This window comes from Mesoplodon bidens, assembly GCF_964165515.1.
Source record: "Mesoplodon bidens genome assembly, chromosome: 2".
Taxonomy (NCBI): Eukaryota; Metazoa; Chordata; class Mammalia; order Artiodactyla; family Ziphiidae; genus Mesoplodon; species Mesoplodon bidens.
In genome coordinates, this window is record NC_138177.1 from 9,138,416 (window position 1) to 9,158,518 (window position 20,103).

Consider the following 20,103-nt stretch of genomic DNA (forward strand, 5'->3'; position numbering starts at 1 on the left):
GGCTCTCCCATGTCGCGGTCGCCGGCGCATCTACTCGCGGTGGCCCAGAGCCACGGCCACCGCGTGTACTGGCGCCGCGCAGCACTGGTGAGGACGCGGCTTGTCCGGAGCGGGAGCAGGTCGGCGGGCCGGCTCGAGGGGGCAGCGGGAGTTTCGGCCTCTGGGTAAGGGGCGCCGCGACCACCACAGGCAGGACGTGGCGCAGAGGCCTTGCGGGGGTCTGGACCTAGCGGTGGGCGGGGCGGCTCTTCCTGGGTGCCGGGTGGGCCCTGAGTCGATGCAGGTGCCGAGGCCCCTCGGAGGGCTGGGGGCCCAGGAAGGGCAGGGAGGGAATGTTCCCTAAGCGCTCAGGTCGACTTAAGGATCATGTGACTCTCAGGTTGCAAATACCTGAGTCTTGTTCGCTTGTACCTCCCCTCCCCCTCGGTTGCTAGGTAAAATACAAGATGCTCTAATAAATTGGTATTTCAAATAAACAGCGAATAATGGTTTGATTTAAGGATATACCAAATATTGCACGGGACATACGTAGGCTAAACAGTTATTCGCTGTTTATCTGAAATTCTAATTTAACCGAGCTATCTTCATTCTCACTTGCTAAATCTGGCAACCCTGCGGCAGGAAGTGAAAGTGGCGCTTTCTACCAAATCGCCAAGTCTTTGAAGATAGGACGGTTGCCTATTCATGCTGAAGTCGTCCTTGGCTCGAGCGAGGACGGTGAATACCCGCGGCTCCCCGGCCTGTGGTGCGAGACCCACTGCCCAGACGGATGCTCTGCCCACCTCACTCCCGCGCGGCTGGTCTGGGCTGTCCTATCCGCTCGCCTATCTGTGCATCCATCCCTCTGTCTGGGAGTTTCTTCCTAATTCCTTGATCTCCTACCAGTTTTGCAAGACTCCAGGAACTCTTTTTGGGTTTTTTTTTTTTTTTTTTTTTTTTTTTGCGGTACGCGGGCCAATCGTTTTGGCCTCTCCCGTTGCAGAGCACAGGCTCCGGAAGCGCAGGCTCAGCGGCCATGGCTCACGGGCCCAGCCGCTCCGCGGCATGTGGGATCTTCCCGGATCGGGGCACGAACCCGCGTCCCCTGTATCGGCAGGCGGACTCTCAACCACTGCGCCACCAGGGAAGCCCTCCAGGAACTCTTGATTAACCTTCCATGCAAAACTAGAGAGCCCCTCCGGAAGGTGCCGATCATATAGTGTAACTATTTGACAGGTCCTTGAGGCTCTTTGTGTTCTTCCAGTGATACGTATCCCTGGGGCATTCCGCCTGTTTAGCACATAGTAGGTGCTCCATAAATGTGGCATGGCTAGTGGCTGCTTCATCAATGAAACGTTTATTGAACACTTGCTGCTTTCTCGACTAGAATTGGAGAAAAGTGCCTTCCAGAAGCTTTCTCTTTTCTGTGGTAGAGAAGAGGATGATGTTTCAGAATGCACCTCCCACCTCCTCTCTTAGTACCCAAGAAAGCATTGTCTTATGAAAGTGCTACTGGAATTCCTGCTTCCAGAGCAGATGCAAACAGTAGATGGTTTAGGGATGATAATTAAATGCTGGAATTGAGATGAAAGGACGTGTTTTCTTAGTTGATAAGAGAAAGAGATTTCTGTGTTATTCCACCCCTGCACCCCTTAATCTCCTTTTTCTGTTCTGGAGGCTAGTTAGAGAAGCACACAGGCCCTTTTGATATTAGTAAACAAATACTTTGTAAACTGATATTTTGTACTGATAATAAGTAAAACATTTTTCTCTTTCATAAGTTTGGATATACATTAGCATATTGGGTTTTCTTCAAATGGATCTCATCTGATATATTGATATATTTAATGTTTAATAAACTGCACTGCCTTTTAAAATTCCTTTTAGGATGGGGAACGGCACATCGTCATCTATGGGGAACACAGCAGCTACTCCCATGAATCAGATCCAAGTGAGTGATGTGGGACATGTAGGAAAAAACTTTCCTTGGTGGAAAAAGAATTGTCTTACACATTTAATATGCTTATTCTGGTTCCAAACCTGTCATAGTGCAGCAAATGAATTACTAAGTTATTATATATTTTAAAATCTGCTATCAAAATCATGCATGTGACAAGGAAGTTCTAGATCATTTTGTTAGTCAGAATTTATGAGATTTATTCTTTTGTTTTTTTTGACCATGCTGCATTGCTTGTGGGATCTTAGTTCCCCAACCAGGGATCGAACCTGTGCCCCTGCAGTGGAAGTGCGGAGTCCTAACCACTGGACCGCCAGGGAATTCCCTATGAGATTTATTCTTAATGGAGCCTTCGCTTCCCTAAGCTGGGTCTATGATGTGGGCTGCTCTTACTGTCTCACCCAACGCAGGTCTACTGTTGATACCAGTCAGGCTGCTCTTACCCAGGGATAGTGTTTGGTTCTGGTCTGGGAAGCTGTTTCCCTAATACAGAACCTAGTTTGCAGTAGTTACTCTATGACCGATCCTCTCAAGGATACTGTGCACTGCTGTGCTCTCTTGTCTTTCTCTTGCTTGCACTGCGAAGCCCAGTTAAGTCTGCCTCAGAAAATGCCTCTTGTGTGTATGTTTTTGTTCCCTTGTAGTCCACAGGACATACTCATTTGTCTGCTTCTCACCTCCAAACACTACTTCACACAAACATTTTTGCCTTTAATTTATTTGGCTACAGAAGTATCCACCCACAGCCATTGAACATAACAGTAATGTTGGAGACCTATAGTGAGGGATTGCCTCTTTTAAAATAAGAATACAAAACCATGGTGGGGTGGGGGACTTCCCTGGTGGTCCAGTGGTTAAGACTCTGCACTTCCACTGCAGGGGGCATGGGTTCAATCCCTGCGTGGAACTAAGGTCCTGCATACCGCGTGACTCGGCCCCCCCAAAAAGAATACAAAACCACGAACTATTTAGCAAGGATGAGGTTGAGAAAAGGTGAGAAGGAAGGTTCAAGAAACTTGGACACTGTCCCCTCGAGTTTCGGCTCACTTTGGAATCTCTCCATCAGTGTTGGTACTACGTCTCGGCCTCCAGGGTGCTCCTCTCTCTCTGAATTATGGTCCATGTGCCTCTAACCCGAGGCAGCACAGTGAGGAAGAAGCACTGGCTTTGGTGTTGGGACAGGTTGGGTGGAATCCCACCCAGTATTGTGAACTTCTCAACCTCAGTTTTCTCATCTATAGAATGAATTCAGTAGTACATCTCTGGTGTGTCTGGCTCTCCCTGAGATAGACTTCTGTAGTAAATAGTATGAGTGAGCGGGAGAGAAAGCATAAAAAGAGACCAATCTGCAGACACCTAGACACTGACCTAGAACCCTTCTGACACCCAAGGGCAGATATAACTTCTGAAACACTTTGCCTGGGTGCTCGACTTTCTGATTTTTGGTCTTCTTGAAGGTGCTGCTTATAACCCACATTAGGACAGCCTAGGCAGATGCCTAGGTGCCAGACATGTCCATTCAGAAACTCTTGAAGTACCTGGGCATCGATATGTCTAGGAACACAAAGCTCAACAAATTTCACAGGTGACGCAGATGCAGAGCAGAGTCTCAGGGTCTTTGTGATAAAAGCCTGGAGAGTAGCTTCCAAACCAGGCTGATATCATTAGACTCATCTGGAAAGGTTTTTCAAAAATAGCTTCTGACCTCTGCCTCAAACCCATTGAATCAGTCTTTCTGGAAGTAGCATTTCCAGGAACAACGCTGTGGGAAGACCTTATCAAAACAGTAATGACTTTTTTTGTTTTGTTTTTTTTTACTATAAAGATACACAAGAAGAAGTGGAAGTTGAGGGGCAGGGTAAGCTGTTGTTTACATCTGGATCAGTGAAAGACTTACATTTTAAAGAGAAATCATACATTTCTCACCACTGAACGTTTAGGAAGTGGTGATCATTTTGTAAAGTATAAAAATATCGAATCACCATGCTCTACACCTGAGACTAATATAATAGTGTAAATCAGTTATATTCCAGTTTTAAAAATAGCAAAGAAGGGAATTCCCTGGCAGTCCAGGGGTTAGGTTAGGACTTCACGCTTCCACTGCAGAGGGCACGGGTTCGATCCCTGGTGGGGGATATAAGATCCTGCAAGCTGCACGGTGCAGCCAAAAAAAAAAAAAAAAAAAAAAAGGCAAAGAATGGTTAAGATGGTAAAAATAATAATACTAATAATAAATTAAGGAAAAAAAGTTAACTCCTGAACACCTGAATATTTGAGAAGCAGTATAGCAGAGATCAACTACCTGGGCTGTGGCATCAGACTTGCCTGGGTTCAAATCCCAGCTCGCCCGCTTCTCAGCTGAGGACCAGGGGTAAGTTATTCCCCCTCCTCTGTACCTCAGTTTCGTCATCTGTAAAGTGGAGGTGATGATAGCATCTATCTCAAGACTGTAGTCAGGTTTAAGTGAGCTAGTAAAGGTAAAGTGTTGAGAGTTGTGTCGGCACCCAGAAGTGTCGCTGTATATGAATTGGCTATGAGTATTGGTGTTATTACTCTTTGCCAACACTTTCCACCTGTCACATCCTATTTTTCTTAATAATGTTTCTTTGTCCTCAATCTACAGATGAGAAAACAGATTGATGGCGACTGAGTAGTTTGAGCCCTGAATTGTGAGACTCCAAAATCCATACCCCTTCTACTGTATCATGATTCCTTTCTGAAAGATAATGTCTAGAATTCAAATGATTTTTTTGTTCTGGTTTGTTTTCCTTCAGGAAACCATTTCTAATAATTGCGTGGTGATTTTCTCCAAAACTTCTTGTTCTTACTGTACGATGGCAAAAAAACTTTTCCACGACATGAATGTAAACTATAAAGTGGTGGAATTGGACATGCTTGAACACGGAAGCCAGTTTCAAGATGCTCTTCACAGAATGACCGGTGAAAGAACTGTGAGTACATCCACTGTGGTGCTTTGCCCCAAAGTGGGGACTGAGCTGGGTCACCTCGGGCCTGTGCCCTCATGATGGGAAAAGTGAGCCAGACATACTCTGAGAATCTTAATTGATACAGAAATGGCAGATCTGGAAACCAGACTCATAGACTAGGAAACAGCAGAGTTCATTTGTTTTATTTTTTTTTTTGCTGTGTGTGTGTGTGTGTGTGTGTGTGTGTGTGTGCGCGCGCGCGCGCGTAGATGGGAGAGGTAATGGTGTTGTCGTGAGTGCTGGTCTACAAATCTTTGAGGTCCTCCTGGGGCTTTTTCAAGATGAAAACATCCTTCCTTCCTCCCTTGAACAGTGAAGACCAAGGGTTGGTCTTCATGTTCTGTGCTAATATTAGTGTTTTCGGGCTCCATGTTTTTAGATTCTTGCAATCTGTGGATTTTCCCATAATATGCATTATCAGACAAACACCCTGGCGGTCCAGTGGTTAGGACTCCATGCTTCCACCGCAGGGGGCACAGGTTTGATCCCTGGTCAGGGAACTAAGATCCTGCATGCTGCGTGCCACGGCCAAAAAAGCCCCCAAACGCCCCGGCAACCCAAAACGAACAAACAAAAGAAAAATAGATAATATTGCCATTTTCCTTCTTGTTTATATGTGCCTGGAAGGAGTTGATACTGTACTCTTCCTCTTTAGTAAACAATGGTAAGAAAGAACCACTTAAACATTATTAATAATTAGAGATTGCTTTATTTTGCCTTTTATACGCCATAGCGATGAGGCGGAGGGGGCAGAGAGTTAGATTGTCCTGGATTTAGATCCCAGCTGTGTCATTTACTATCATTGTTATCTTGGGCAAGTTCCTGTGCCTCCTCTTCCTCCAAAATAAGGCTAAAAGTAATACCTACCTGAAGGGTTGTAAAGTTTAAATAGGTAATTAGTCAAAGAGCTTCATGTATGTCTGGCCCATAGAAGTACTCACAGTGGAATATGTATTAGCATCATGTGAATGGCCTTATACTTCTGACACCAAGGTGCCATCTCATCTTTTGTTTATCCAACAGGTGCCAAGAATATTTGTCAATGGAACTTTTATTGGCGGTGCAACTGACACTCACAGGCTTCACAAAGAAGGGAAATTGCTTCCACTAGTTCACCAGTGTTATCTAAAAAAAAGCAAGAGGAAAGAATTGTAGTGATGTAGGTGCTCATAACTTTGCTAATAAAATGTCACTATATATTTAAAGTGATAATGCCTGATAATGCCTTTTAAATATTTGAGGGTATTTTAAATATATGAATTATCTTCATGAAAAAGTTGTCAAAAATAGTGAACAGTAAATCACACTGGAAACCTCTTCTTATTTGCCAATTCTTTTTTTTTTTTTTTTTTTTTTTTTTGTGCGGTACGCGGGCCTCTCACTGTTGTGGCCTCTCCCGTTGCGGAGCACAGGCTCCGGATGCGCAGGCTCAGTGGCCATGGCTCACGGACCCAGCCGCTCCGCGGCATGTGGGATCTTCCCAGACCGGGGCACGAACCTGTGTCCCCTGCATCGGCAGGCGGACTCTCAACCACTGCGCCGCCAGGGAAGCCCTATTTGCCAATTCTTGAGTAAAATGGATGATATTTAAAACCGAAGGAGTAGAGTTGTATCAAAAGTTAAGGAAAGAATGTGTTTTATTCAGAATTTATAGATGAATTTTACAACCAAGAGCTAGAAAGTAAGCCTTTGGGACTCTTTATTCTGTATTGTATTGAGAAGGAGTTAATGCCTTTTCTTTTCTAGCTTTCAGTGGTGAGCGCTGATGGGTGCCTTCTCTGCAAAATGTAAGGCTCTCACTGATGCAGTTGTGAACTCGGTAGGGATATCCTTGTACTGTATTGTGACAAGCCTTCACACTTTGTGCTTCTAGAGTAAAAGAAGTCTATTAAATTTGTAGGATGGAATGACATTCATTTTAGAAAAACCACATTATTCATCTGATGATTTAGTAGTTCTAGAGAATAAAACGGCACCTCTGGGCAGAAATTAAGAGGAGGAAGATTTCAGCATTGTAGGAGGATGAACTGCTGAAACAGTTCAGAAATATACTTGAGTCATAGTGTGAGGTGGAGAGTTCTGCTTTCCAGAAGCTGTTGGAAGCTGTTGGAAATGTTCCATAGGGGATCCAGGTATTGGATGGGAGATGAAACTGAATGTCCCTAAAGTAATTTCTGATGTAGATATTCTTCGCTTCTGTGACTGGGAATTCTAGCTGATCGCACAGAGTCACACGGGGCAGATTACCAGATGCTGGGAAGAGAAAACTCTTCCTCAGAGGTGGGAGGAAGATGAACTTTAAGAGAAGCGGTGAGCGTCTGCTTTCTGGTCAAGATGGATCAGAGAATCTGGGATAGTCCTGCAGAAGACAGCTGGTGGCTTTTTTTGCCATTTGCCCCCAATGATGCTTCTTACATGGTCTATTAAGCTGTCGTTAGACCTTGATAAAGCAAGAATTTGGACTATTTCATTCTCACGTGATAAGTTATAACTGGAATGGAACAGTGGAGGCATTCCTTTAGCCCTTTATTTTGCATTATGTCATGATGCAAAATTCTTGCATGCTTGCTATGTTGTAAACTCTTTGTTAGAGAGTAGAGGAAATGTTACCTCGTGTGATATTGTGATTTATATTAAATATATATTTGGTCTTCATGCCATTCCTAGCACACAGCTGAAACCCCTGGAATTTCCTGTGAGAAGAGCTATTAAATTGTCTTTGGTTATGTTAATGAGGTGTTTTTTTGAAAGCCCCTGAGGATGGAGGCTGGTTGCCTGGGGAAGCTTGTGATTAGGTTGGAAATACCAGCCCCACCTCCGACCTCTGGGGAGGGGAGAAGGGCTGGAGATTGTGTTCAATCATCAATGGCTAATCAATCCTGCCTGTGTAATGAAGCCTCTCTAAAAACCCAAAAGGACAGGACTTGTGAAGCTCCCTGGTTGGTGAAAACGTGGAGATTGGGGGAGAACAAAGTGCCCAGAGAGGACACGGAAGCTCTCCCCTTTCCCCATACGTTGCTCTATACTTCTCTTACAACTGGCTGTTCCTGAGTTAGAGGCTTTTATTGTAAACGGGAAATCCAGAAAGTAAAATGTTACCTCTGAGTTCCGTGAGCTGCTCTAGCAAACTAATCAAACCCAAGGAGGGAGGGAGAGGGTTGGTGGAATCCTGTCTATATCTGGTTGGGAGAAGCACAGGTGACAGCCTGGACTTGAGATTGGCATCTGAAGTGAGGGCTGGAGGGGACAGTCTTGTAGGTCTGAGCAGCTGCCCCGATGACATGCCAATCCTGGCTGACCGAGGCTTTAACTAGTTGTGCAGGGGCTAGTTACAAAGCCGAGGATTAACAGGAAGAGATTTCGATAGGGGACTGTAACAGATTCTCAGTGGAAAAACTCATATAATTGGTGCTGGGGATGAGGGTTTCAGCATAAATTTTGGGGAGACACGTTCAGTCCATGACACCATAAATTACAGCTAGATAAAAGTGTATATATATTAAAAAAAAGTATAATGTAAATCTAAGGCAAAACTAGGTATGAGGGGTTTCAGCAGCTGTTTTTTCTTTCCAAAACCACAGGTTAGAAAGAAAATCATGACCAGTTGAAGAAAAAGTAATGAGATCATTTTTTTTGGTCCTCTTATTTTTAATATTAAGATCTGAAAGACATACCGTTTAACATTTTTAAAAAGGGCCATTTGTTTTCTCACTTTATCACTAATCAACTTACACATAAATTGCCAAAATATTTAACTGGGAAGCTGGAAAGCTGCTGAGAAAAAAAGGGGTCATTTGTTTAAATATATCTGCATTTTATTATTTACTAATATTTTAAAAAATACCATTTGAACATATTTTTTAAAGGCAAGTTTTCTTGATAAGGTTTAAAATAAAGTTTTTTTACGTTTAGTTTTCTTCATCTATGAGGAAATGTATACAGTTGACCCCTGGAACAACGCAGGGGTTAGGGGCTCCAACCCCCACACTGAAAATCCAAGTATAATTTATAGTCAGCCCTCTGCATCCAAGGTTCTGCATGCCCAGATTCAACCGACCGCTGTTCAGGGGTCCAACCAGCCGTTCAAGGGTCCACTGTAGTTTGTGATCTTCCTTTCTCCGTAACTGTTCACTGTCACCTTTAAATGGAGAACTATAAAATCGATCAAATGTTCAAAGTTTTGGTGGGTATATTCATATGTAACTTGTTCTCACTCTTCTTCATAACCTACAGCTCAGATCTTAGAACTTTTAATATGAAAGTTTTATGGGAATTCAGAGAAAAGAAATTTCTGCAAATTGGCACTTAAATATTTTTATTTGCATAGTTGACTTTTGGTGTTAACTTTTCCCAAAGGCACCTTTTCTTATTTTTAAAATTTTTTATTGAAGTATAGTTGATTTACAATGTTGGATTAGTTTCAGGTATACAGCGAAGTGATTCAGTTACAGATATATATATCCATTCTTTTTCAGATCCCTTTCCCTTATAGGTTATTACAAAGTATTGAGTATAGTTTCCTATACTATACAGTAGGTCCTTGTTGGTTATGTGTTTTATATATAGTAGTGTGTATATGTTAATCCCAAACTCCTAATTTATTCCTCTCCCACTCCCAAAGGCAACTTTGAATTTTTTTTCACAAAAGAATCATGTTTTAAACTCTTTAAGAATATGCACTTTTATTAAATCCAGTCGTTTTGGTCCTATAATTAATATCCATTGGAAAAGAATCCCCAACCACATATTTTAAATAATTAAATAATAGTTATATACAAGTAGAGGCATTTTAAGACCAATATTAATGGTCAAACCTTAATTTAATCTTATTCAAATATTATAAGATTGCTAAGAGCCTTACATTTAATAAGGCATATAATAACCTTAAAATTCTTCTTTAAAGAAATGGAAAGACAATTACTTGATGTGCATAGAGTTTATTTGGTACATCTATCAATTTTTACAATACAAGTGACCAGAAACAGTTCACATTGTGCCCACCTGCACTCCATGTCTAAAATGATTTATCCAGTATGGGGTTTTGCAGGGCTAGAAAGGAGAGTCCAGATTTCACAGTATCAGTGAAAACTGTTTTGTCATGAAATAAATTTCATACATTAGTATTTCATCCATTTTCTATCAGAAAACAGCAGAATTACATTGCTAGGTATGTTATTTACAGTGAAAACTTGGAAGACTCAACAAAGTTATCAGTGAGTTGATCAACAACAGACCTAGGAAACCCCCTGCCCCTCCTTTCAGTGTCCTTTTCCTTTGAAATGGAACTTGTTATAAATTGAACTTTATATACTTTTAAGCACCAGCTTGACAATTTAAAGTTTTCTCTCATTTTTATAAAATATTCCTGCTTTGAAAGGCAAAGTGAATGTAAAAATGTGAATGTAATTAAACATCACTGGCCTGGATACTTTTTATTGCAATAGTCGCAATGTCTTAAAACTATATTCACTTCTTTGAATGAATTTGCTGGTAGGCTTGAAACAAAATATTTGCCTTTTGTCTTGAAAAATTCCCTTAAAAAATTAATCATTTTTGGAACTGTACAACTATATTTTTCATTCAGAGTGTTTAAATATGCAACTTGGTCCTTGGAGATCAGTTACAGAGTCCAGCTTCCTGGATAATTTGTTATACAAAACAATAAAAAACCTTAAACTACCACAAAATATTACTGATGTTAACAGTCATGTATGTATAACACATCAGTGTCCCTAGATTATCCTGTTAACGGGTGCTTAAACAGCTAATGTACAATCAGGTTTTAAAACTTAATAATTAAATTTCCATTCTATATGTAAAAGAGACAGCTGTAAAAGACCTTTCGAGTTCTATACTTCAGAAACACTGACACTATTAAGGCATTACTTAATGAACAGACCCTATGCAAAGTACGTATGCCTGTGTTGGAGAGCTAGTCATATTTTAAGGCAGTCAGAAGGCTCATTTTTTTTCACTTTAAGGCTCTTGCATACTTAAATTTTATTCTATGCAGCCATTAGTCTGTATAATTTAAATTTTTGAGTGGTCAAATATGGAAATCAAAGCCTTTATATAAAGCAAATGGACAGTTTAGAACTAGATTATAACACCTCTTCCCCATTCAATTTTTTTTAAAAAGATGATTTCATATATCTCATCTCCTGGAGAATTTCTTCATTATCAGAAGCTGGCAATAAAAGGAAGAAAATATAACTCAAGTGCATTACAAGTTATGTCTAGTCACATCACACCGAATTGCAAGCAGTCCATCTTTAGAATAATAGTGAACAAAAACACTTTTTCTTGGTTACTATTCATTAATTGTATAATATGTTTAATTTGGCTATCTATGGATTCTAAACAGTTTACATTGCAAATAAAGCCTAATAAGTAATTTAAACAGAAGTTTCAATACAATGATTGTATGGATATAATATTCTATCAGTTATGTGGTAATGATATATAGCAAGACTTCAACCTCATTTACTACACTCAACAATCCAAGTATTCATGAAGTGAAGCCAGCGAAGTGTAGCTAACTTACTATTTCTTTTGTTCAAGAACAGATTCTGATAACTTCTAAAAGCAGAGAAATTTAAATATATTTTAAAATGAAGTATATTATCACTTGTGTTCATAAAATTAATATGACACATGGTGGTGCTAAATTAAATAGAAGCAAAGGGGAAAATCTTAGGCTCAGAAACATCTTTTATATCTCTTCATTGTATTTACAAAATTAATTCTCATTGAAAATAATCACCTTCATTTTAGTAACTGAATTTTGCAACATAACTCCTCAGTTTATGTTTCTTTCTACCAATTTCCTATATAATTTGGTTATTTTCAGGGTTTAGGAAAATGTGTCATTTATTATAATTCTATTCAGACAGTAAGTTAAACTACATTATTAGTTTTCTACCTGAAAAATATTACCATAGAATTAATTTTTAAATTAACTTCATAATTTTTCAAAAGCAAATAAAATACTCACCGGTTAAAAAAATTTTGAATGTGGATACATGTCATTTACAAGACCTTTTATGCTACAAGCCATGTATATATAAGCTCTGTGAAGTATTTGGTAGACAAAGATTTTGTGGGTAGTCTTTATAATTATGGCAATATGAGCACTGAGACATGCTATTTTCTGAAAGAGTATTCACTTAATTATTTTTCAAAGAGTGCTTTTTCTAAGAGCTAGGTACATCTATAATTGCAAACAAAGGCTGAATAACTGCAAACACTTCTGCAAATATCTAATATAAAAGGTATACAATATAACTTGATTTGGGGAGAGAATTTATCAATTCAATTATTGTTCCAGGAGACCTGCCCATTATTAATTTGAAAACAATATGACCTTAAATCTATATGGAACAAAAAGCAATCTGCAAGATGTATCCCAAACCTAAATACGGGTGACTTTCCTGTCATTTATTTTATTACTCAGGTACCAGGTACAGCAGGACTAGAAAAACAAACAGAAGATCAAAATGTCAGAAGAAAGGAATTTTAAAAGAAAAAAAAAAGGTATAGAAGGAATCTTCCAACAAATAAGGGACTAGGGAGCAAGTAACTGGGATATATACTAAATTAAATGCATACAGCCAATACAACTAATGAAATAGTTTATCTTTTTTCTAATTCTCCCTTGTGCATGTTTACATTGATGCTATCTGACATTTCTCTAGAGGGGATATAGCCTTAACGAATCACCCAAGTCTGTGGTATACAAGACTAGAATTTTTCATTTGTGATTACTAACTGTAAGGGACTCATCGAGAGATCTGTGGGTATATCATCTTTAGGTCAAATTGAAATAAGTCCAATAAGTGATCACAACCATTTCCCTTTAATCATTGTTTAGATGTAGCTTTACTGTGCTTCTAAAGATGTTTCTTACTTGTCAGATCCTCAAATTTATTCAGAAATTCTATCTTAAATTTCCAAAATAATTGTAAATTGTTTTGCAGAAAAAAATCCTGATTAACTGATAATCTATCGTTTGTAGATTTACCTGTTATTTTAAAAGATTAAGCAAATGTTTGTAAGACCATCTTCTCATTTAGAGTATGAGTTAGTTTTTCTTGATCTATCTAATGGAATATATTCCTTCTTTCTCTTATCAGAGAATGGTGATTTCTTTAGTCATTACCTTTACTGTTAAAATTTTTCTTCCACATTTCCCCGTTCAGAACAGGAGTGTTTAAAAAAATTATTGAGCCTACTGAGCTGTTTTTCTAAAACATTTTATCTTTCAAAACATATATCCTATTAAAAGTGTTTTTAATTTTTTTTAAAAAGTTCAAATTTCTTTGCAAGCCTTCTTCCCAATTTCAAGTTTTATACAGATATAAAATCATTGATTCTTCTATGATCCAAGCATCAGATGTTACTTTTTAAAGATAGCAAAATTGAATCACATAGGTTAAATTGGTCTACAGTCACACAGTAAGTTAGATAAAGCAAAAGAGGTTCCAGAAGGGTATAACACTAAATCCCATTCACTAGTGTCTTCCTCACCAATATTTCCTAAAATGATGACTAAACTAAATAATACGTAAGTGTTAATAAGTGGAATTTCCAAGAAATTTCAACTAACAGGGATAGGGTAGGATCATAAGATTAGTTTTTGTTTTACTAATTACAACTATATCCTGAAAATATTTACATATTTTCTAGGAAATAAAGTTTCCTTCTCTTAGGATTGTTTTTTAGAAGCAACATTTTCCTAATCAGCAGTAATGCTAGAAGTAATTCAGAAAATAAAACTTCTTTATCACTTGAGTACATTTTATTCATAATGAGGTAAAGTTTTTTTATTCTTTCTATATGACTATGTTATATAGCAATACAGGTTATTAAGACATTAATTGTGCTTGAGGGTTACTATGAACTACAGAAGTATACATGTTCACAAGTTCTGTTTTTCTACTCCTAAAGCAATCATGTATATACATTATTTCCTAATACCTAAAAAGATAAAAGTCTTGAATAATTCTATTTTATCACCTACTCTTGTAAGTCAATGTCTTCCCATTTTGTCGGGAAATGAACACTGGAATGGGAATGAAGAGACCAAGGTTTCTAGATCTACTAGATCTAGGGCTCCAAAGTCACACTCTCTCAGACCATGGATCCCTAACCTAACTCAAACAATTACCTTTTATATTTCTAAGGTTTCTTCCAGCTCTAAAGCTCCATGATTTGAAAATAAAGCTACCTTCAGTGGTGGCTTTTAGTTTTTTCTTTCTCAAATCTTACCATTTAATAGACTTATCTATGTGACTTCAAAAAAGTCACATCTAATCTTACTTCTTTGATGGATTTAATATTAGTCCCTGAACATATCTGTCTAAAAACAATATAGAAACAGTGTTTAACTGAAGGAAATAAACGTTTATACTATATTCCACTTAACATTTCTATTAGGAATAAAAAGTTAGATCATGTTATAATTTTTAATTTAAGAAGATTTTGGGGCTTCCCTCGTGGCGCAATGGTTGAGAGTACGCCTGCCGATGCAGGGGACGCGAGTTCGTGCCCCGGTCCGGGAGGATCCCACATGCCACGGAGCGGCTGGGCCTGTGAGCCATGGCCGCTGAGCCTGCGCGTCCGGAGCCTGTGCTCCGCAACGGGAGAGGCCACAACAGTGAGAGGCCCGCGTACCACAAAAAAAAAAAAAAAAAAAAAAAAAGATTTTGGGTTTACTTAAAGAATTCAAGTACTATTACAAAATTCTGTTAGGTTCTTTAAACTTTAAATTCAATCTGAACGTAATATTTTAATGTATCAAAAGTAGCTAACATGTCAAATCCAATGCCTGACAGAGGACAAAAAACAGATATCAGAAGCCATGTATTTTTTTTGGGGGGGGCAGGTAGTGGTGCTACTCTTTGCTGACAAAAAAATCAGGTAAATCATAATATTTACAAATGGCTACTAGTGGCCTTGAAGGAAGAGCTACATATCAGACAAGGCCAGCATTAATTTATCAAATAAGTTTGAAAGGAACATTGTCTTGTTACTCCCAGAGCCCAAATTTCTCATGAAACAGAAGAAAATATACAAATTCTAACATTACATAAGTCCCCCTGCCCCCCAAAACATAAAACCTCTAACCCCCAAGCACGTGAAAGTATAATTTACATTTACTAGTTTGACTTTTCATACAATACTGAGAAGGGCTTTATAAATCCCCAGTAAATCTTTAAATACATTTAAAGAACAATACATAAAAACTGAAGTTTTGGGCTTCCCTGGTGGCGCAGTGGTTGAGAGTCCGCCTGCCGATGCAGGGGACGCAGGTTCGTGCCCCGGTCCGGGAAGATCCCACATGCCGCGGAGCGGCTGGGCCCGTGAGCCATGGACTGAGCCTGCGCGTCCAGAGCCTGTGCTCCGCAACGGGAGAGGCCACAACAGTGAGAGGCCCTCGTACCGCAAAAAAAAAAAAAAAAACTGAATTTTTATGTGCACATTATCTTAGACAGCCATGATATAATTATGAGCAAATATACTGGCAGTTCAACAGGTTAAAAGCTCCCCACAAAGAAGGGATACTTGCTCAAGAAAATAATACACTTTATAATGAACAGGAAGTTTAATATACACAAATAAAATAGAAAAAATTAATTTCTTACAGACTGGTTAGTGATAATGTGCCACACAAAAATTGCCTTTCAAACCTGAAAGACCTACCTTGCTTTATTATTTTTTTATACTATCAAAAAAGAATGTTTTGTCACAAATGAATAATGGACAAAGCCACAGATGAATAATGGACAAAGAGAGAGAAGGCCACTAACATGTTTACGATTAGAAATATCTAAAACCCATTTACAATTGGCTAAAAAAATAGATACAAGTAATTAAAACAATATTTTTAAAGTAAGGAAAAGGCTAATCTGGCTATGTTTGAGATTTTAATTGTCATACTTTCAGATTATGAATGGGGGGAGTTAAATGCTTGAAACGTGTTTTCATTTAAGAGAATGAAAAGAAAAGTGTGCCTGCATGTGGCTATGTTGTTATAAGCCAGAGGAAACTGTCAAGTCATGCCCCTCACTCACAGCAATAAACAAACAAAAGCAAACCAAAATAGACTTCCTCAGCTGACACTAACTTCAGATCTCAGGGGTTTCCCTTATGTTTCTGGTTAATGGTAACAATTCTACAAGTGTAAATTAAACCACAGAAACAAAATATCTTTTTCACTAACTGAGAAAGCTGTTATTTATGTGACTGTAGAAAACTGTTAAAGGAATTTGTAAAACTCATTCATAATCAAATGTCTTTTGTTTTTTTGTTTGTTTTTTTAACCCCCTTGGTATAAAAGTTGACAAATGAGTTTCATATTCCATCACAGTTACATGGTCCAGTGCATTTCAGAGTATTTGGACATTATCAAAGTTGTCCTTTACCTATGAAAACATTTAAGAAAACTTTAGGCATTTCTCAAATAAGTGACATGATATGGAACTACTTACACTTTTGGCTCTCTCTTCTTTTAAGTACAAGTGTGATTATTCACCAAAACAAAACTGTTTGACTATTTTACAGTCTCTCAACAAGAAGTTCTCTATTAGATAGAGGGGGCTACAGTGTATTCTGAAGCTATTTCCCAAGAGCTAGTTTAGTAGACAGAAAGAACTTTGGGCTCATCTTATTGTTCCTTCCTTTTTTTTGGTAAGGTAAACCTTCCATTATGCACATACTATACCATCATCCTACTGTTTTTCATTGGATTATGATTAGCTGGGAAGTAGCGGTGTATTAGCGAGATCACTGATGGCAATGGACCTCTTAGACTGTGCTGGTGCTTATGATTAAATCATATCTAATGTGAAACTTCGAATCACATCCAGAGCTCCAGTATCAAAGCCACACATATCCAACATGCCTCTATCATCTGGGTCTGCAATGGTAAAACCATTTGATGTCATTCCACAGACAATCAACTTAGCTGGAATATCCATATTCTGTAGGAAAAGATCAAAAATATTTTAAAAATAGTATGTAAGCAAAAGCAAATTTTAACCTAAAATTAAAACACTTTAAATTCTATCGCAGCTTTTCATTACAAAGCCAATTTGTTTTTCCTCCATAAAATCTGTCAATCTTCTAGGGCCAGACTATGTGATCTTCAGAAGAATAGAAGGTTATTAATAAACGTGTCAACAACCTGCCTGAAATCCCTGCTTCTTTGTTCAATAGTTATTACTCATTTTACGGGCATAGAACACATTCCTGAGCGGCATAGGGACTGTGTACTTATGAAACTAGTCAGGATATTCAGGGGCATGACACTTTTACCAACATGTCAAACCCTGGGGCAGTATGTAAGGATATATATAAGGAAACAGTTCCCTGGGGTTATCAATTTTTGGTTTATGACTTTGCTATGTATAACATATACGTCACATGTAATAACCTGTTCTCTACAGCTATGATTTCAGGCTAAAATAATTGAGTTTTTGAGAAAAACCAACAATCACTGAGTGTGCACTATGTCAGACACCATGCGCTCTTTAAGCAATTTATCTAATGTAATTGTTATAACAACCCTAAAAGCTAAGTAGTACTTTTAACTACTATGGCACATATCACAGTAGTGATATACTACTATGACACGTATCAGTTAAATATTGATAATTCACTTGGATCCACAGTTAGTATAATGAGAAAGGCCCAGGACTCAGAACCCAGGCTGTCTTGACTCCGAATTCCATTCTCTCACTTGTTCTCAAACTTAAGCATACATTAGAATCCCCAGAAGGGCTTGTTAAAACACAGTCCCACCCCAGAGTTCCTGATTTAGCAGGTCTCCCATGGGGCCCAGGAATATTCATTTCTAACAAGGTGCCAGGTGATGCTAAGGCTGCTAGTAGGGAAATCTCACTTTGAGAACCACTGCTCTTCATCAGGCTCTATTTCCACTTCCGGTCACACATGCCACAATTCAAGTGCTCCACAGGCCATGTGACTGGTAGATTTCACACTGGATAGTGCAAATATAGAACAATTCCATCATTTCAGAAAGCTCAACTAGAGAGCACTGATTAGAACACAGAAATACCCATAAAGCTTAAAACACAGATTACAGCTTTGCTTTAGGTTTATGTAATCCTTAGCAAAACTCAGAAATGATGCTTTAATTTTTCAAGGAGCACACTGAATCATTAAAAATTTACAGTTAAGGTAACGAAAATTTTGATTATCGAAAATACTGTTTGCAAAGGATATTAAAATGTATGGAAGTGGAACTGCTTGAAATAAATTATATACGTGTAGGCAGTACTTCCTTATTTCCAGAACTGGTGTTATATTCCTATACAAAGGTACAGAACTACCTTCAGTATCATTTTTTGAAAAATATAGTCAATGTTTGAGAATCTAATCTTATTTGGGGTGAGAAAGAATATTAGAATTTATCTTACCTTTCGATATTCCCTCAGAGCAACGGCAGGATGGACATGTCCAGCAAAGGTCTCGTTATCAGTGAATACTATGAAGACATCGGCAGCTGTATTTGTGTTTTGAGCCCAGATCATTGGAAGAGAGCAATCAGTTCCACCTGCTGGGATCTAACTCGGAAAAAAAACATGGATAAGAATACAACAAAATGCCCTCATTTCTGTACTGACATGTCTGAAATAATTAAATACTTAAAAATACTATTTTATAGGTTATTTTGTTTAGACCCAATACACAGGCTTTTCTAAAGCTTGTAAATATATTTCTGATTTTGTGTTCATGAGAAAGTTGAGATGAAATAATTTGTTCTCACAAATTTATTAATATCAGGAATGACATCAATAAATTTTTATAGAATACATGTTAAATAAACTTAATAAAACAGTTTCTTACCTGGCTCATAGCCATTAAAACCTGTTGTAAGGTCATATCTGTAGTCACTGGACATGGTACCATTTCATCTGAAAAAGCAACTATATGAGAATCTTTTTCTGTTCGTGTGACAACCTGAAAAATTCAATGGTAGTAATTTTCAGTAGATTTGGGGGAAACAAATACAGTATCTTGAAGTTCATCTTTAAAAGAAAATACCCTATGATGCTTACTTTTATTTCTAAACGTATATTACTTTGTTTGGAAACTACACAGTAACAGTGGTATAACTTTCAAAGTACTTTCACAAACTCTTATAAAGAAACTGGTTTTCACAACAATCATTTGAAGCAAATAGAGTATATATTATTATTCTCATTTTATTAAATAAGGAATAAACCCACAGAAGAGAAGCTAAGAAGCTCGCCTATGGTTCATTTACTTGTTATTCAGCGACAGAGTCAGGCTAGAACAAATCTCCTGACTGTTATTAGTTCCTGATCTTTTAACGTCTATATTCATTAATAATTTCTCTAAGCATTATCTATTTCCTTAAAAATACTGGTAATATTTAATCTGTTGTTGTAAAATTAAAATTTCTACTCTGACTTTTCCTTAGACATGCTTTTTCAATATACCTACAACATTGTATATACCTAAGTATAAAACTATATACAAGTATACCCAAGTATATATATAATACTTAAAGCTTTGCTTAAAACAAGTGAAAACATAATTCGTGATCATATCCAACTTTATAGTTTTGTCCCAGGGTAAACATTTTTAGGGTGGCAAAATTCTAAATTGTCTTAGGTGTTCTCACCATGCACATTGCTGCGGCTACTGTGCTAGCGTTGAGTACACTACCCAAAACTCTTTGGTTCATAGAAGCACTGACATCAATTGCCAGTAAGAAACGCTTTCCAGCTGGCTCAACTGTCTAAAGAGAAAACGAAACCAAACAATCATTAAAAGCAGTGAAAGAAATTATAAGTATATTAAATTTCTAATGAATCGTATTTACTTAATTTTCATTCAAAAGACTAAGATAAAAGGCCTGATTTTTGATTTACCAATTGACAATTACAAATGCTTAGCTTTTACTAGAGGTAAAACAAAGGAAATAAGACGGCCTATTTACTAATTTAAAGAAGTTATCATCTTCCTTTTTTTAAAATCTTTCCACATGAAGTAAACTGGGAATTTCTAGCAAGAAAGTTTTTTGTGGTAAAATACAAATAACATAAACTTTACCATTCCTAAAAAAATTACTTCCTATCAAGACAGAAGAGATCTACTACTGATTAACGGAAAAACAAGGACAGAGGACCA

The 20,103-nt window shown here is 38.0% G+C and overlaps 2 protein-coding genes across 4 annotated transcripts in view; one reads left to right on the forward strand and one right to left on the reverse strand.

The window, feature by feature from the left end:
- Positions 1 to 18,602, forward strand: GLRX2 (glutaredoxin 2). The gene is made up of 5 exons (XM_081225869.1): positions 1 to 164; positions 1,867 to 1,930; positions 4,711 to 4,887; positions 5,947 to 6,058; positions 18,381 to 18,602. The coding sequence occupies exons 1-5, from the start codon at positions 10 to 12 to the stop codon at positions 18,425 to 18,427; spliced, it is 555 nt and encodes a 184-aa protein (XP_081081995.1). The 5' UTR covers positions 1 to 9; the 3' UTR covers positions 18,428 to 18,602.
- The window catches only part of RO60 (Ro60, Y RNA binding protein), a 26,018-nt gene continuing 15,759 nt past the window's right edge, over positions 9,845 to 20,103 (reverse strand). For all 3 annotated transcript variants that reach the window (XM_081225864.1, XM_081225863.1, XM_081225865.1), the window contains 5 exons: positions 19,595 to 19,711; positions 18,793 to 18,906; positions 18,363 to 18,509; positions 15,403 to 16,904; positions 9,845 to 15,185 (listed from right to left, as the gene is read on the reverse strand). In XM_081225864.1, coding sequence (XP_081081990.1) covers positions 16,752 to 16,904; positions 18,363 to 18,509; positions 18,793 to 18,906; positions 19,595 to 19,711 — 531 coding nt within the window. In that variant the 3' untranslated portion in view covers positions 9,845 to 15,185; positions 15,403 to 16,751. The remainder of the gene's footprint in view (positions 15,186 to 15,402; positions 16,905 to 18,362; positions 18,510 to 18,792; positions 18,907 to 19,594; positions 19,712 to 20,103) is intronic.